The sequence below is a fragment of the Passer montanus genome, unplaced genomic scaffold (genome assembly GCF_014805655.1).
Source record: "Passer montanus isolate IOZ18808 unplaced genomic scaffold, ASM1480565v1 scaffold111, whole genome shotgun sequence".
Taxonomy (NCBI): Eukaryota; Metazoa; Chordata; class Aves; order Passeriformes; family Passeridae; genus Passer; species Passer montanus.
In genome coordinates, this window is record NW_024357725.1 from 471,966 (window position 1) to 490,724 (window position 18,759).

General features: G+C 54.2%; 1 protein-coding gene across 6 annotated transcripts in view; it reads left to right on the plus strand.

The window, feature by feature from the left end:
- The window catches only part of LINGO1 (leucine rich repeat and Ig domain containing 1), a 158,206-nt gene extending 145,446 nt beyond the window's left edge, over window positions 1-12,760 (plus strand). For 5 of the 6 annotated variants that reach the window (XM_039732162.1, XM_039732172.1, XM_039732181.1 and 2 more), the window contains one exon: window positions 10,476-12,760. In XM_039732162.1, the coding sequence (XP_039588096.1) occupies window positions 10,488-12,329 (1,842 nt within the window). In that variant the 5' untranslated portion in view covers window positions 10,476-10,487 and the 3' untranslated portion in view covers window positions 12,330-12,760. Of the gene's footprint in view, window positions 1-3,221; window positions 3,371-10,475 lie in introns of those variants that run through there. The other variant, XM_039732139.1, reaches the window with a different exon arrangement.
- Window positions 12,761-18,759: the final 5,999 nt, after the last annotated feature.

Sequence of the window (18,759 nt, forward strand, 5' to 3'; positions counted from 1 at the left end):
TCTGTCCCCTTGTCACCAGGGGAAGGCTGGGTCGCACAGAGGTGTCTGTGTCTGAGCAGTGTTAATTGTCAGCTTGACCTGGGCAATTGAATAAATGCTGATAAATGTCACCGAGGGTGACATCATCATCTCCCCTTCAGCCCAGGCAGGGAGTGTGTGGCTCAGGAAGGGGGAACAGTGGGGGGAGTGCCCAGCCTTGAGCAGAGACCCCAAGCATTGTGCTGGGGTGAATCCTGGGTGATTCCCACCTTCAGGAGCAGCAGTCAGGAATGGCCAGTGGGACCTCTCTGGGCCTGCACGGGATGCATGGAGTGTATTGGTGCAGCATGGCCGTGTTGGGGGAGCCCTGCCATGAGCCCCACCAGCGGCTCACTCCTCCCTCTGACCTCACCAACATCTTGGCCACCATCCCTTGCCCCTCCCAGACCCGTGCCCCATGCAGACAGCATCTCCTACCTGAGGAAGGATCAGGCAGGGCAGCAGGTCAGTGTCCCTTGTCAGAGGGGCTGGGGAGCTTGGCTTTGTTTTGCTCATGCTCATGGTGAAGCACAGACATGGTTCTGTTTAACCATCCTGATGGTTTTTCTCATAATTTTATTCTCGTGTCAGTGCTGGTCAGTGCCTTGGCACCCTGCAGTGGATGTGTGTACAATGAGCATTCCTCTCCTGGGCTCCACAGGAGTGTCCTGGCAGAGGCTTCAGTGGGCAGTGGGCTTTTCCCTCTGAAGCACTCGTGTCCTCTGTCTCAGGGCTGTGGTCATTGTCCTGAGGTGGGGACAGTCCTTGGGTGAGCTGCAGGGTCCCCACAGGGAGCAGGGACAGAGTGAGGAGGTGCAGGACTGGGCTGTGCCTTCCAGGACATGATTCCTGTGGTCCAGCATTGTCCAAGGGATGCTCCAAATAGCAAAATGCCTGTGGCTGCCATCAGACGGGGCTGAGCTCTGCTCTGGGGGTCAGGCTGGTCATGGCTCCCTGGGGGATGTGCCCCTGAGCACCCAGCCCTGCCCCTGGGGGTGTAAGGTTCCTGATGCAGCCCAGCCCCTGCCACCCCACACAGCCCTGACTTCCCTGGCAGCCTTCCCCTCCCCACCCTATATTGCTCTTAGTTATATCAGTAGGACCCACAATTACTCTTTTTTTTGTCATTTCCATTCTGTTTCTTCATCAGAATGCAAAACATTAAATATCGCTCTGGTAATTATGGTTAATTTCATAACCTGCACCTTAATTGGATTGGTCTCTGATGGGGAATACTCGTAGGAGGGAGAAGCAGAAATATTTTGACGTGATCTATTCTTTCAGCTCTTTGTTTGGATTTGAGATGTCGAGTATGAAATGGGAAACAACCAATTTAGACCTCAGAGGCAACCTGGGGGTGGTGAGCAAAGCCTGAGCATTCCAGAGATACTTCTCACCCTCCAGCAGCCAAACCTCTCCCCCCCGTACCCAAACCCAGCCTTTCCGCACCCCTCCTTTGGATTGGGAATAGTCAGAGAGCCAGATCCATCTGGTCTACCCAAAATGTGAGCCTGAGGAGCCGGGGAGGCATCGCAGTAAGCGCTGGCCTGGAGCCTTGTTCTGCTGGCCAGTGCTTTGTGTGCTCCAGCACAGAGCAAGGCACGGCCCTCCACAGGCTCCCCGTGGGTCTGGGGACCTTAGGGATGTGGGGGACACCCACAGGGACACGTCTTTTCCGCTGGGAATTGGGCAGGCAGCTGTCCATGGACATCCAGGGGCTGCAGAGGGACACCAGTCCCCTTGTGCCATGGTGGGCTGGGTGATCTCAGTGCTGCTGCCCAGCACAGGCAGCCCTGGGGCCCCAGGGCTTGTCTGGGGCTGTGCCATGGGTGGCATCTCCCTGCTGCCACTTTGGGCCTGAGCTACGGCTCGCTCCGGGAGCCGCAGAATTGCGCTGCCATTAGGTGCTGCCATTAAACTGATTTGTGCTCAGCCTGTTTATCCTCCTCAATGGGAAACGGCACCGGAGCGGCAGCGAAATGGAAACCCTGGCCTCGCATTTCCGATTGCATTCCCATGCTCTGGATTTCCCCCTGATTACTTTTGTTCTCACGTACAGCCCAGAGCGCAGGCTCCGTGTCATTATCCACAGTGCTGGGAGAGGAAAAAGGGCAGAAAGCATTGCTTTCAGCTCAGGCAAAACAGCAAACCCACCCCACAGCTGCCTTCTTTTGAGGGCCGTGGGGAGCCGCTCCAGCCCCATGGTGGGTCCCTCTTTTCTTGCTATGCCCACGGGCTCAGTATGTGCTGGAAAGGCTGAGGAATGGCATGGCTGAGCCTGCCATGTGCTGACACTGACACCCCTTGTCATGGGCAATGGAACAACTGTGCCTTGCACAGCCCCGTACCTGCCGAGGATTTCCATCAGCCCAAACCCTGTCCAGGCCACATCCTGCAGCACCTTCCTTGCTGCAGGATTTGGGCTCAGAAGGGCTGGGAGCCCCTCGCCTGCTCTGCCTGGCTGTGTGGGTTCAGCTGGATGCAGGACGGGCAGGCTCAGCCGCGGCTCGGCACAGTTTGTTTTTATCTAATCCATTTTATTGTTGAATGAAACAATAACAGCAAATACAGGCCCTGAAGACAAGCCATAAATAATGCAAAAATCAAACAAGTGAGAAAGGGGGAAAGAAAAAGGAATTATACATGTAAAACCAGCCCAGAGAAAACCAGGCTGGGAAGAGGAATCTTCCCTCTGCACTTGCTATTGCTCATGCTTTCTTTGCCTCCCTTTTTTCTCCATTTCTCTCTCTCTGGAATTTCCTGCGGCACCAAATTTGTGATTATGTGAACAAAACTTAATAATAAATGGGAGGGGGGGAGAGAGAGAGATCTGGCTTGCGGGAAGGAGTCGGGAAATGAGGTGGATGGAGTGAACTGGGGCTTCCATCTCTCAGTGCCTGGAAGGACGGCCGTGCTGCTGGCACCCTGCTCTGCCCCCTGTCCCTGTGGGCAGTGCAGCAGGGACAGCTCTGCTGATGCCACCGGTGCTCATGGAGCCCTGGCAGCTCGGCACACACAGTCCCTTGACCCTTGCCACTTGTCTCACTGGTGGGTGATCCCAGAGCCAGCTCTGCCGGGCTGGGCTGCACTTGGCTTCTCCCAAAGGTTTCCCAGGCCACTTATTTTAGGCAGCAGTATAAAAATACCAGGGCTGGTCCTAAAGGGGGGTAAATCAGCAGGTTTCCCTGAGGTCAGCAAAGCTGACTGCTTTATGTCCTATGTCCTTTGAAGTTCTCTTGCCACTATCCCAAAGGTTTCCAGAGGAAAGGAGCAGCCCTTGTACTTTTTTTTGGTATCCTGTGCTGGTTGTAGGGGGATTCAAGGGATGTGCCCTGGGAACCAAAGTGATGCTGTAAGTACAGTCTTAGCTTAAATTAAATGTAAGGAATATGACTGGTCCCTGGACCTGCTGTTCCCCAACTCTTGGGACTTTGACCTGGGGTTTCAACCTTTGAGCAGTGGCAGGGATACAGTAGGGACCCAGTGGTTTGGAGTGGTGGCATTTAGAGGGGGTCACATCCCAAAGCCTCAGTGCTGTTCTCTATGGCCCTTGGGACCAGGGTGTTGGGCTGGTTTGGCATTTGCTGTCCTGAGGCAGCCCTGGGTAAATGAGGGCAGGAGGCACTGGTGGGGCTCCCCCAGCTCTGCCTGCTAGCCCTGGATTTCTGCTGCTGGTGCCCCAGCCCTTCTGTGGGCACTGAGCAGAGCTCCAGGGAGCTGCAGAGCCATGGGATCCCTTTTGGTAGCTGCAGGGGATCGGGTGTTCCCAGGCAGGGAGCAGCTCGGGTGTGGTTTGTGGCTGGCGAGCAGCCGTGTCTCAGCCTGGCAGAGCTGTGTCCTCCTCGCTGCAGGGGCACTGCCCATGGCACAGGCTGGAGCCTGGGTCTGGGGGTGCAGGAAGCCCCTGTGCCCAGCCCAGCCCTCAAGGCCAGCCCACACAGCGATGCCATCTGCTCCTGGGCAGGACGAGAGGCGCTCTGGCAGCGGGGTGACTTTGTTGCAGCTGCTTTTGTGCCACGTCAGGCCCTGTCCTGCCCTGCACGTGGGGCTGGCTCAGGCTCCGTGCAGCTGGGCTCTGGCTGATTCAGCAGCCCTGGCCGTGTGCTGAGCCACACGGGGCTGCCTGCAGGGCTGTGCCCATCCTCCAGCCCCAGCACTGCCACCCCGGGCAGGGCGGTTCAGGGCAGCTCAGGGAAGCACAGAAGGCATTTGGGCCATGGGCACGTCACAGGGGATGCCTTTGCAATGTCATTGTGACCCTGGCACACTCCTTGGACTTTCTTTCGCCTCTTCAGGGCAAGTGTTTCTATTGCCCTGAGAAGAGCCTGGGGTTTTTCCATCCCCCTCTCCCAAGTACAGACAGGGAAAAAGAACCATCTAAGGAGACCCTCATGCTACAGTGGAGCCTCCTGTACACAGAGCCCACTGATCAGAGTGCCAGGTGAGCTGCCTGCCTTCAGTGAGCACTTAAAACATGCTGGTGACCCAGCCCTTATCCACAGAGGTAGCAATCCCAAGGATACTTGCCAAAATAAAGGAAGAAGGAGAATCCCCATTGAAATGGTGCAGGTCCTTCCCAGTGCCCACCAGCCTCCAGCCATCTCTTCCTGACCCAGCCTAGAAGTCTCCAGCCAACCCCTGGGAGCTGTTCCCTTGGCAAACACAACTCCCCTGCTCTCTGGCTCACATAAACAATAAAAAAGCCTTCTCCAGGCTCACCTGACCTAGGCAGCACTGAAGCACCAGTTCAGGCAGTGGCAGCAGTGACCAGTCCATGTCCCAGCCACCTCCTCCCATGGCTGGCCCTAAGCCCCAGCCCCATTCTGCACTGCACCCTCACCCCCCTTGTTTGTCTTGTGCTGGCTCAGGGCTTTACACCCCCTGACATCCACAGCTGCCTTTGCAATTACTTATTGATCCCTTGTCAGGATGTTTTCTCTGCTGATGGGGCGCTGAGGCATGTGCAGCCAGAGAGAGAAAAGGTGCTCAAAACGAAGGAGCACAGGTAGGAGGAGGGTGAGGAGCTCATGCACAAATGTGATCGCAGCAAGAAACAGCCTCAGCAAAAACTGCCCTGAGCTTCAGCATCCTGCAGAGACAGCCAGGATCTCCTTCCCACCATCCTGCTCCAATAACCCGCCTGAAAGCCACTCTCCAGGCTGGCTCTGGGCCACTGCTGGCTGTCCCTCCACTGTACATAGCTGTCCCTGCATGGGGTCAAGTAGATCCACAGCCCAGGTTTAAACCAGTAGACAGCTGGGCCAAAGCCTCCCCTTACCAGCATTCCAGCCCCTCAGCCCATGTTAGAGCTCTTCTCCTCCCCTGGGCATCTCTGGTTTTTTTTCTCTTCTTGCTCTCTGGCTTGGTGCTTTCCTGACTGACTGCAGTGCTGGGGACACCACGTTTTGGGTGGCAGAGCCTGTTTCCATGAGGAAAAGCCCTTGCAGGGGGCTCCTGTGGGCCAGCCATGGCTGAAATCTGGTGCCAGCCGGGCGGTGTCAGTGCCGGAAGGGGATTTGCATCTTCAATACTTCTTCGTGCTCTTTTACAGCTCCAGAGCAGCTGCCAGAGCAGATCAGGTTGCCTCACACCTATTCCAGGCTCCCACCTCGGCGCTGCTGAAAGCAGATACTCCAGGAGGCTGAGCAAGAGCTCCAGCTGGAGAGCTGTGCCTTCCTGTGGGAAGGGGAGCGGCGACCCCAGCAGCTGCTGGCTGCTGGGCTGGGGGTGGCCACTCCTCTGACCTGCCTTGGCTCACTGCCCTGCACAACTTGCTCTTGTGTCCCCACCAACCTTGAGGGGTCCTTCTCATCTTCTGCCTGTTTCTCCCCCATTCTTTCACCCTCCTGTGCTCTCCTGGATGATTTTGGGCCAGACCAGGACACAGGGAAGCCCTCTAACTTTTTGTTAGCAGCCCATCCATTAATGAAGGTTCAGAGGAGTGTGGTGGCAGTCTCCTTGTGCTGTGCCACCCTGGTTGTGTCCACCAGCCAGCCTCAGAAAGCACTTTATGTTCTCCCTCTTTAATTTCTTCTTCCCCATGTGAAGCATGGTGATTTCAGAAGGGAAACCACCTCCTCTGCCTGATGCCCATCCTTGAGCAGGGGGAGAAGGGTGGTTACTGCCAATGCCTGCACTCTGGGACTGGGTGGGAAAAGAGGAGGAAGAGGGAGCAGATGGGGTGGAGAAGAGGGAGAGACAAAGCAAAAGAGCCCACAAATGCGTGCTGGACACAGGGGAAATGATGAGAGGAGGAAATGGGCACAAACGTGTTTGGCAAACTAAAGCTGCTCCCTTTGTTTTGCTGCTTTGCAGATAGTTACAGAAACAGTGCAGAGACAGGGGTCTGGATAAGAAACTCCTCTAGCAGCAGGAAAGGTTGTTAAATATTTATTTGTGAACCTGGAGCCTTTGTCTCTAAAATGTAGTGAAGTTCAATAACATTTGATTTAGCTGGAGCAGCTTAGAGAAGACAGGAGCAAGGACTCGGGGAGCCGTGTCTCGTTGGCTTTGTAGGAATCCATCCTGGCAGAGAAGGGGTGAGCCCATGGCTGAACCCCCCCACTGCAGCCCAGTGAGGATGCCCAGCACTGCTGAGTCCAGCTCACTCCTGTGCACAGCTGGGAGCAGCAGGTTGGCTCCTGCAGGGGCAGGGGGGGGACACTGTGCCCCCAGAGCACTGTGGGCCCCCCTCCCTGCTGGGCTATGGCTGGCTTTGTCCTAAATTGCCTGTTGTGCTCGATGCTCTCAGAAGCATCTGGTTCAAGGGTGAACATCTCCCGCCCTGTAATTTATGGCTGCCAGGTGGGCTTAGAGCTGACTCGGGCATTTTTGCCTCCTGCTCTCTCCCTGTCAGCACAGCAGATCGCTCCCTGCTCGGTGGGGTGGGGAGCAGGGGACAGCCCAGGGACAGCGGTGACAGTGGTGGGCATGGCCAGGTGGCTGCCCACGCCTTGGGGCATCCTCAGGAGCACACTCAGGGGCAGAGCCTGGGCTCCCTTTTGAGTCATCACCCAAGTTTGGTTTTCTGGGGCTGTTCCTCGCACCCCAGGGCAGCCTGTGCCTGTCACACTGGAGCAAACCCCACGCACGTCAGTGCTTCAGTCTGGCCCCAGGCTGCATTTCCAGGCACAGAAAGGCATCTTTCCTCCCAGCGCTGAGCCCAGGCAGACTCTGGGCAGGTCCTGCTGTATTCAGCACCAAGGCAGCTCTGGTGTGTCCATCTGTGCCTCCCGGGCCGAGGCCGGGCCCTTCCCGCGGGAGGGGACTGTACCCAGAGCCCTCAGCCCTGGGCAGCAGGTGCTCAGGACAGGGGTCAGTGGCTGCCATGGCTCTGAGCATGAGTTTTGCTTTGGCTTGCACTGGGTTTGCTTGTTGCCTGAAGGCAGCGAGTCTGGCAGCTGCTGCTTTTTTTGTCGATTTTTTTTGTGACCGAGGAAGGAGAACCTTGGCTCGTGCCAAGGGCTGGGGCTCTCATGGGTTGGGCTGTGCATCACGGCCATGGCCCATCCTTTGCTCCTGCCTGGCAGCTCCTGCTGGGCCATGGCAAGCGTCCTGGAGGGGAGCTTGGGCATGTTTCAGGGTCTTCCTCAGAGTAAATCTCCTGCTTTTTGTGTTGATTTTTTTGTGACCGAGGAAGGAGAACCTTGGCTCGTGCCAAGGGCTGGGGCTCTCATGGGTTGGGCTGTGCATCACGGCCATGGCCCGATCCTTTGCTCCTGCCTGGCAGCTCCTGCTGGGCCATGGCAAGCGTCCTGGAGGGGAGCTTGGGCATGTTTCAGGGTCTTCCTCAGAGTAAATCTGGGAGGGCTTTGTGGAAAGCCCTTCCTGCAGGTAGCAGTTGTGCAGGGGCTGTAAAGCCAGTGTTGTCCCACAGCTCACACAAAAATCCCAGTTTGAGTCGTTTTTAGAAGGGCATCTCTTAATATCCACATCACCTTGAGGCACAACTATTTCTCTCCGAATCAGGCAGAGGTAAATGGGAGCCAGAAGTGATTTAAAGCTCATCTTAGCTCAGAATTTTCCAGCTTATTTATTGTCTTTCTCCCAAAGCTCTTCTGTGACTCTGGCTATTAAGATTACGGATGTTTTTGTCAGGGATTGTATTTATCACGGATTTAAATTTAGCTGAGAACTAATAACATGTGAGGTGTGTCTAGACTTTAATTCTGGGCTGTGCTCGTCGGTAACGCCGCACAGATTCTGCTTCATTCATCTCTGGCCTCTTTGCCGATGTTTTACTCACTGATACCGCCCAGCTCTGGCTGTGCCGGGGCTGCACTGGGCATGACAGCACTGGACAAGGTGCTCTGGAGGTGCTATCCCCTTCCTGCTGGTGGAGAGGCAGGAAATTGGTCTGCAGGATTCAGCTCTGCCCCCTCCCCATGCCCAGCAGGGACCAGAACAGAGCAGTACATGCAGGCAGAGTGGAGCTTTTGGCCCAGCACACAAACAAGGCTGGTGCCTGGCACTCTTAATGAGCTGAGTGTTTTCAGTCCTGCTATAATTAAGCCCCTCAGACTGTATTTTGTTTTGCATGCCGTGTTTTGCTGTCTTTGATGGCTTTCTCAGCACGGCTTTGAGGAGCAGGAATTGCTTTCTGAGAAAAAAGGCTGCAGGCGAGCCAGCGCTCAGTAACAAGCATGTGGTGGGAGAGCAGTGCCCAAGAGGCTCCTGGCCATGGCACTCGCTGGCAGCCCAGCCCACCCCAGGGCTGCAGCACCATCCTGGGGAACAAATCCATGTGGAACCTGGGCCATGCCAACCAGGGGGCCAGCCTGGCTCCAGTCCCACCCCACCCCAGTGGCGTGGCAGTGGTAGCAGCAGCCCCCTTGCATCTGTACTGCTGCCCAGCACCAGGGAGGTGATGACATGGAGATGATGGATTGTAAATACCCAGCAAATGACTCTTTGCAGCCTGGCTGGGGCCCAGGCATTCCCACTGGAAATGTTTCCACTGGACTGGGACATGCTGGCCCAGGGCCAGCAGGAGGGAGCTCAGCATCACGGCCAGGGGAGCTCGGCAGGGCCAGCTCCCATCCCTGCACCCCTTCATTTTGGGGTGATGTGTTCAGTGTGAGCCCCTTTGAGCAGCCCCACTGCAGAGGGAGCAGGGAAGGGGGTGGGGGTGGAAGAGGACAGTGAAATGGGAAGAAACCACAGAGGGTTCCTCTGGGAACATTCCAGGCTCTCACAGCCCATCACTGGCTGTGCCGAGGCTGGTGGTTTCCAAGATGGTGCTGGTGGACATTTTTATGGCCAGTCCATCATCTCCCATCCTTGTATCTTAGAAAGAAATTTTGAATATTTTTTTGGGAACAAAAGTGATCCTTGGGTCATATATCTGTATGAAATGATGAATATGAGCAGATGCAAGGGCAGGAATGTGCAGAACTTGTACCAGCCCCATAAATAGTGCTAGAGCAGGGAAAGTAATGGACAGGATATACGGTGATGGATACAACGGGAGCCAGTGGAAGTAATGGATTGGGTGTGTTTGGTGATAGCCATAAATAGCATTAGTGGGAGTAGTGCAGAGAGTAACATAACAATAGATATAAACAAGGGCTGGAATAGCTGGAGATCTAATATGCAATATTGATATGATTTGATTCCTCATAACAACCTGAACAAGGAAATAAATGCAACAAACCAGCGTGACAAGGAACATCCGCTTCTGCCGGGCGGGATGGCTTGGGGCTGGGGCACAAGCCAGACCATGAGCCCCAGGGAGGTCTCCCAGCCCTCCCCAGGGACATCAGCAGGAGGCTGGGTCTTTCCCAGCTGACATCAGGCAGCTCCCTTGTTATCCAGAGCCCCCCTGGACCTGAGTTGAGGTTACAGCTTGCTCTTGTAGGCAGTGTCTGCCCAGTTGCTGTTTCTGGGGTGCAATGGTTTGGGTCTCCCCTTGCAGGCTGGCATGGTGGGAGACAAGGAACTGGCCCTGGGGACACGCTGAGAGCAGCTGGGGCATGGGGGAGCACAGAAGGAGGGAGCTGGCTCCCATGAGCTGTCAGTGTTGCTCGCCCCAAGTGGGGCTCCCCCAGATGCTCCATCCTCTGCTCAGCTCCTCTGTTTGCAAAGCAGCCTTTATATTCAGGCTCCATCTACAGGGAACAGAATAATTTCAAGAGCTTAAAATAGGATGTAGATAGATGTGTTTCGTATTAAATTATTTTTTTAAGAAGCAGAGGAAGCTGTATGACACAGATTCCTCAAGGCCTTCCACTCAAAAGTCTATGCACGTTCAATCATCAAGTGGAAAGTCAGGGAGTGGGGAGGAGAGAGGGTCTTGAAGCCAAAGGGCTGCATTTCAGCTGGAAAATGAGACCCTCTGCTGTGCATCGGTGGTGCCTTTGCCTTACTGTCACCTCTGCCAGGACACCAAACCTCTTGCCTTGGCCGTGCCCGTTGTTTGCTCACGTGCCCCTTGCTCTTTCTCCCGCTGTTGCCTGCAGGTGAGAGATAGGATGGTAGCTGGGGAGGCGAGTATGCGCAGCCCAATCCTGGCCTGCTGGCAGCCGATTCTCCTGCTGATGCTGGGATCCATCCTGTCCGGCTCCGCCACGGGCTGCCCGCCGCGCTGCGAGTGCTCTGCCCAGGAGCGCGCCGTCCTGTGCCACCGCAAGCGGTTCATGGTCGTGCCAGAGGGGATCCCCACCGAGACCAGGCTGCTGGACTTGGGCAAGAACCGCATCAAGACGCTCAACCAGGATGAATTTGCCAACTACCCTCACCTGGAGGAGCTGGAGCTAAATGAGAACATTATCAGTGCCATTGAACCTGGGGCTTTCAACAACCTCTTCAACCTCAGGACGCTGGGGCTCAGGAGTAACAGACTCAAGCTGATCCCTTTGGGGGTGTTTACTGGACTCAGCAACCTTACCAAGCTAGACATTAGTGAGAATAAAATTGTGATCCTCCTAGATTACATGTTCCAGGACTTGTACAACCTGAAGTCTTTGGAGGTGGGTGACAACGATCTTGTCTACATCTCCCACCGGGCCTTCAGCGGCCTCAACAGCCTGGAGCAGCTGACCCTGGAGAAATGCAACCTGACCTCCATCCCCACGGAGGCCCTGTCTCACCTTCACGGCTTGATCGTGCTGCGGCTGCGCCATCTGAACATCAACACCATCCGGGATTACTCATTCAAGAGGCTGTACCGGCTCAAGGTCCTCGAGATCTCACACTGGCCCTACCTGGATACTATGACATCCAACTGCCTCTATGGGTTGAACCTGACCTCCTTGTCCATCACCCACTGCAACCTGACGTCCATCCCGTACGTGTCGGTGAGGCACTTGGTTTACCTCCGGTTCCTGAACCTGTCCTACAACCCCATCGTCACCATCGAGGGCTCAATGCTCCATGACCTGCTCAGGCTCCAGGAGATCCAGCTGGTGGGAGGGCAGCTCACCACGGTCGAGCCCTTCGCCTTCCGCGGCCTCAATTACCTGCGCATCCTGAACGTGTCAGGGAACCTGCTGACCACCCTGGAGGAGTCAGCTTTCCACTCGGTGGGCAACCTGGAGACGCTCATCCTCGACAACAACCCCTTAGCCTGCGACTGTCGGCTGCTCTGGGTTTTCCGGCGGCGATGGAGGTTGAACTTCAACAAGCAGCAGCCCACCTGCTCCACCCCCGAGTTCGTCCAGGGCAAGGAGTTCAAGGACTTCCCTGACGTCCTCCTGCCCAACTACTTCACCTGCCGCCGAGCACGAATACGGGACCGCAAACCTCAGCAGATCTTCGTGGACGAAGGCCACACGGTGCATTTTGTCTGCCGGGCAGATGGGGACCCGCCGCCCACCATCATGTGGCTCTCTCCCCGGAAGCACCTCATCTCTACCAAAACCAACGGGCGGCTCACTGTCTTCCCTGACGGCACGCTGGAGGTGCGCTACGCCCAGATCCAGGACAATGGCACCTACCTATGCATCGCCAGCAACGCGGGTGGCAACGACACCATGCTGGCCCACCTGCACGTGCGCAGCTACTCCCCAGACTGGCCCCACCAGCCCAACAAGACCTTCGCGTTCATCTCCAACCAGCCCAACGAGAGCGATGCCAACAGCACGCGCGCCACCGTGCCTTTCCCCTTTGACATCAAGACTCTCATCATCGCCACCACCATGGGCTTCATCTCCTTCCTGGGCGTCGTGCTCTTCTGTCTGGTGCTCCTCTTCCTCTGGAGCCGTGGGAAAGGCAACACCAAGCACAATATTGAAATCGAGTACGTGCCACGGAAGTCCGACGCGGGCATCAGCTCTGCCGACGCGCCGCGCAAGTTTAATATGAAAATGATTTAACCAGGCAACAATTTGCAAATAATAATGGTGTTGTTTTGTTTTGTTTTTTTAAAAAAAAGAACAAATGAACAAATAAAAAATAATTAACAAACATTGCTACAAACATACCGACCTCTCTCCTTCCACCGTGCCCTTTGCCCCTGACCAAACCCACTGCGCCCGCACTGTCACCACCTCCTCCTCCTCTTCTTTATACCAGGAAAACATTCAGCCGATGTCTTCAGGACTCCTGTGTTTGTAAGGACTTTGTCTGATGGACTCTGGTGTCAGATATAACTCTGAGAGGGGAAAAACAATGGGGGGGTGGGAAAAAGAAAGAAAAAAGAAATAAAATCAATAAAAAAGTTACAAACTTTCTTCTGTAACTTTGATTTCAATAATTATGGATTTTTATGAAAACTTGAAATAATAAAAAAACCCTATTTCCTATAGATAGTTGGAATGAAAAATTTTGACTTCTTGATCTGTCCAGTTCTGTACCTGGCAAGTGCTCACTTTCTTGCCTCAGAGGCACTGCCCAGATGCCTTGCCAAGAGCAGCCCCAGGCCAGGGCGAGTCTCCTGCTGACACCAAAGGCACCTCCCGCTGTGCCCTGTGTGGCACCAAGGCGGGTCTCTCTGTTTTTCCTGGTTGTATAGTCAGTTCCCCTGCCCATCCCCGAAGCCTGTGGAGCAGGGCTGTGGCACTGATGGCCGTAAGCAGTAGGAGCAGGGCTGTGCTTTCCTGCCCTCAGTGTGGGAGGAGGATGCAGAGCCCCATTGCTGGGGATCCTACTGCTCCTTACATGGGGAGAGGATCTTCTGCCAGCCTTTAGCAGTGCCAGGGTGTCTCCTCTCCTCTAGGGAACAAGCTGGCTCCTGTGCCCATGGGCAAGGATGTGACTCATCCATTGGCAGCACCCACTTGGGTGCCCCCAGGAACTGGTGCCTGGAGCAGCTCCAGCACTGCTCCCCACCTGCCTGTAGTTCAGGACCTGATCATGGCAGCCAGATGTTGCAGTGGCTGCTCCAAGTGTGGGGACACGAGGCTTGACTCCATTTTGCTCAGAAGGCTGATTTATTATGTTACATATTATACTAAAATAGGACATTAAAACTATACTAAAAGTATAGGGAGAGAAGAAAGATCAGAAGGCTACAAAGACGAATAGAATAGAATAGAATAGAATAGATAACAAAATCCTGTGACTGCTCACAGCCTTGGCACAGGTGGCTGTGATTGGTCACTAATTGAAAACAATCCACATGGACCAATGGAAGATGCACCTGTGGCATTCCACAGCAGCACACAGTTATTGTTTGCATTTCTTTCCTGAGGCTCTCAGCTCCTCAGGACAGGAAAAATCCTAGGAAAGGATTTTCCAAAAAATATCATAGCTACAGCCAGACTCTCAGTCAGGCACACCCAAGGGAATTCAGCTTCCAGGCTCACAGGAGACCTTGTCTAAAAATGAATTCCCTAGGTCTGTGGACACAGGCATAGGCTGAGGCAGAGAACAGCACAGGCTGTGACACACTGCCCTTGCCTAGCACCAGTGTGCCCATCACCACGGGGTCTGGTCACAGCAACATCCTGTCTTTCCTCTGCTCTGGGGCTTGGATCAGGTCTGGAAGGTCTGTGTTGCCTCTCAGCACCATGGCATGGGTTGGGTTGGGTTGAAAGAGACCTCAAGGACCATCTCATCTCCACAAGAAAAGAGGAGAGAAACAGGGGTTAAATTGGCCACTGGGCTCCCAGGGCTGGAAGCACAAAACATCCCTGCAAATGGTGTCACTGAAGGTTTTATAATCCTTACTGAATCAGCAGGTGCTTCCCAAACTTCCCAGCTGCCACCAAGAGGGCGGCACCACACTGACCCCCCTGGCCCACCCAGCCTCGGTGACACCTCATAGGCAGACGAGCCCAGATTTTCATTCTTGGTTTGTAAGGCACCTAAGGAGTCTCCAGGGATCAAAGTCACTACAAGATGGTAAAATGTAGGTGCCAGGAACCCCAAGAGGGGAAAGAATGGATTTGCTTTTCTTTCAGCAGTGTGCCATCCTAGAAGAGCCAACCTGAAGCATCTGTGCTGTGGGGAGGGGGAGTTTTTGCTGATTTCAGCTTTCTGTTCATCTTCAAACAAAACATTTCATGTTTCTTTCTCCACAGCAAGTTTCAGAAGCTTTGATTTGTTCTTTCCTCATCTCTAACACATCCTTCCTTTGTAACTTTGAAACCAATACATTTTTTAAAAGCCTTTGGCTTTGTTTTGCTTTTTAAAAGAGCCAAAGCAAAATGCTCTTTATGAGCTTCCCCTCCCACCAGTGTTTAACCAATATTTCCAGCAAGCTGAACACGAAACTGCCAACAGCAACACACAAACCCAAAGGTGAAGCTGAAGGCAGGCTCCAGAGACTGCAGAGCCTGCTCCAGGGGCTCAGAGCAGCACTCCCCTGGGACAGGCAGGGATGCACAAGGGTCTCTGCCCTCGGAGGATGATGCCAAGCCAAGTGGAGCCAAGCAAGAAAGAACTTCAGGCATCGAAAGCTCAGTCTGAGCCTGCATGCCAGGACTGACACAAACAACAGTGGCTCAGCAGAGAGGTGGAAGGGGGGTCTCCATGGCCCTGGTCAGCTACAGGCACTGGCCATCCAAAAGAGCTGCTTAATTGGCTCTAGTTATCACTTCTAATGCTGTAATGAAAAGAGTTAATGCAACACACATAGATTTAAAATGTACTAATAACCAACTCCAATGAGGAATTTGCAACACATTGAAGAGCAATCAAAGGGGGGAACCAAGTCTTTCACTGTCAAAAAAAGGTTTGGAGAAAAAAAAAAAAAAGGAAGAGAGCAAATTATTTCTTTTCCATAGAACATCTCAGGAATCTTCCCAGCCGAGCCCTGCCACAGAGCCCCACACCTGTCCCCACCCCACCACCTGTGCTGCCCAAAGCCCTCCTGGGGGAGGCCACACTGCTGCCCTAAATCCCAAGCTGCAGCTCAAATCCCTCATTAGTGAGTATGCCCAATGCTCTGTGGCACTGCCACACACTTTGTTACCCACACTGATTTTTTAATCTTCGATGCTTTGTGAACTACATCATTTTTTTCCAGTCGCCATGTGATTGAAGCAGATGGATGGAGCAGAAGAAAAGCATCTGAGTGGCCAGCAACTAAGCTCAGCCATTTTCATAGCTGGTAAAAACAAGGAAAAAAAACAAACCCAAGGAATAGACTATTTCTCTTCTTTGCTGAAATTTACAGCCTGTTTCTCTTGCAGTTTAATCAGGGGTGAGGAAGCAGAGGCTGGGTTCCAGCACTGCTCTTCAGGGAACCACGGCCCATGTGTCAGAGCCAGACAGCACTCTCCACTTGCTTCTTTTGAATCACAATACATACAAAGCACTTTATAAAACAGTCTAAAAGAGGGAGGAAAAAACCCCCAGGGAGTTGTGCTTAGGGCATGGAGGGCAAACGAGCCTTTCCTCCCCTGCTTCCCAGACTGGGAGTCCCATGGGGATCGGCATGACAGGCGGCGTGTGGGGCACAGCAGGGAGGAGGATGAGTTAAGCAGCACTTCCAGCCTGGGAGCATCACCCAGACCGGGCCCGTCCCTCCCCACCAGCTCCATGTGTTCCACTCCAGGGCCCGTGGCTGGCAGGCAGGGTCAGCTCTCCCCTCTGTCTCCAGGCAGGAGCAGGGTTATGAGGACCCTGCAGGGCACATTTACACCTACCCTGACCCTGCCAATCCATCCCTGTGCCTGCTCAGCTCCTCCACAGGGATCACCCACAGCATCTACAGGGGTAAGGGGGACCAGAGAACAGGGGTCAGGCTGGCCCTTCACCTTCCTGTGCCCACAGCCCCCAGCCCTGCCCACAGCCCCCAGCCCCCAGCCCTGCCTGCAGCCCCCAGCCCTGCCCACAGCCCCTCTGCTCTGCCTGCAGCCCCCAGCCCTGCCTGCAGCCCCCTGGCTCTCTGCCTGCTCTTGCTGCCTTCCCTTACTTCTATCAGGCCTTATCACACTTAATTTTACTCCTTCTCTCACTAACTGCCCTCTCTCTCTTATCTCAGCTTCAGAGCCAATATTTTACTCTCTCCCCTTTTCTTCCTTATCGCTTTCTTTTTTTTTTTTTTTAAATACTTTCTGCCTTCAGTGCTGCTCCCTCGCTCTCCTGCCATTTCTCTCTGTCAAGAGCTCTCCTGTCCCCCCCACGGCTGTGCTTCCTGCAGTCCCCTCTGCACTCAAGTTTCTCCCCCACATTTCTGCCTCCCTCCTCCCCTGGCAGGGTCTCATCCTGCTTCCACCACAGCGAGCAGCACACAGAGAGGTGGAGGGGGAAAAAAAAGGGCTTTGATTCCCTTTTCTCCTTTTCCCCTTCCCTCTCTTCCCCATCTCCTGCCTTGTCCCTCTTTTTCCATCTCCACATGGGCTCTCCAGCCCTGCCCAGCCAGTTTGCTGTGAGACAGGGCAGGGGCACTGCAGTGCAATCCCTGCTTCCAGGCTTTGCAGGACACAGCAGAGGAGAGGGATTTGAGGTGCAGGGCTCAAAGCCCCAGAGGAGATGGCTGGGGGAGCAGCCCTGTTTCCCCTCTCCCTGGCCCTGCCAAAGTACACACAGCTCCTCTAAGAAAAAGCCTCTTGCTTTCCCCTCTTTTTCCTGGATCTGTATCTGCATGCTTATGATAGATTTACTGTGATTCTATCAGTTTATGATTAAAACCCATAAATTTTACTAGGCCTTTTTCTTATTTTCCATAATCCTCAGGATTCAAGGCAATCAAATTTTAACTGGAAAGCATGGGCTGTGCTGTTAGTCCCAGTGTAATGGGGAACAGTTCATTTCTCAATCCACCCCCATTATTGGTGGTTCTGAAGAAATACTGTCCTGTGAAAGAGATTTTTCCTCAGTTCCCTTTAAAACAATGTCCTTACCTGAGAAAAGGATTAGAGTAACAACACAAACTGTGACTAAAACACAGTTTGCCCTTCCACCGTGGTTTGTTGCCATCCTGAGGTTTCCAAGCAGTTTCCCTGCAGATTTGGGTGGGTGCTGGGGTCTCAGGGTGAGCAGCCTGCAGTGAACAGGGTGGCAGGTATGGGTGCCTGTCAGCTGCTCTGTGTCAGCTTCTACCACCAGGCAGTGGGTAACTCCAGCCCCTCTGGAGATTTCATCATGTGCCTGTTACAATCCAGGTAATAAGACATTTCATTCAAATGAGCAAATTTATTCCAGTGGCACTTTAATAACAAAATCAATTAAACTACACTTCCCAGCAGGGCTTTATCATATGCTATAGCTGCAGCATATTGCCTGGATACACTAAATTCTCTCCCTGAAATAAAGTGCAAAGTTTAGAAGACAGATGACACCATTTGCAGCACTAGTAGAATAATACCCTAATAAATCTGTGGCCACCTGGGCACTTCAGAGTTGTCACACACTGCACTCAGTGGCCACTGGGAACTTCCCAATGACAGTGAGAGCTGGAATGAGCCCTTTGTGCTCCTGGGGCTCAGAGTGCAGGTGCAGGGAGCGTGGGCTCTGGAGCACAGCCCTGTGTCAGAGCAACGAGGCATCCACGCACACAGAGCAGCCAGAGGGAACGCCTACCTGGGAGCATTGTGGGCCTGGCTATCAGTGCAGGCCACCTTATCTGTGCTGGCTCTCTCTGAAAGAAGCAGCTCTGACCAGGAGAGCATCCAGCTGGAGACCAGGCTGGCCTCTCCCAGCAAAGCTCTTCGGTGTCACCCCAAGCTAGCAAAATGATGGGACAGTCAGGAATGGCTGCTGCTCGTGCAGGCAGCACCCTGGGAAAGGCAGCTGCCCAAGGAAGTGCCCATGTAAGGGGGCAGCTGCTGCCCTGCTGTGCTCCTCTCCATGCAGGATCCCACCCCTGAACCCTGCCCTGGGCTTTGTGGCTGCTCTGCCCCAGGCCATCTCTCCATCCCTCTCACTCCCTGCCCACCACTCGCACCCCCTCTGCTGCTCCATCACTGTTTCCCTGTCGTCACCCTGCCTGAAGAGATTATGGCTCTTCCCTCCTCCTCTCCATCCCTCTCACTCCCTGCCCACCTCCAGCACCCCCTCTGCTGCTCCATCACTGTTTCCCTGTCGTCACCCTGCCTGAAGAGATTATGGCTCTTCCCTCCTCCATCATCCTCCCAGCCCATCACCCACCAGCTCTCCAAACCCTGCCCTGCTCTCAGCCATGCCCATCTGCCAGTCAGCCATTTCCCACCAGCTCTCTTCTCCTCATCATCACTTCAGACTGTGCTTCCCAAGCCTATCAGTGTTCCCCAGCCTTGAGTGCTGCGAAACTAATTAGCTGGCTACAAAGACTGAGGAATAATTAGGGGCTGCTCGGGAAGCACAGAAGTAGGGCACCTCGCCTTAAATAAACGCTGTGCTCGCTGACGGCGCGCGGGCTTCGGGCACACGACTGCC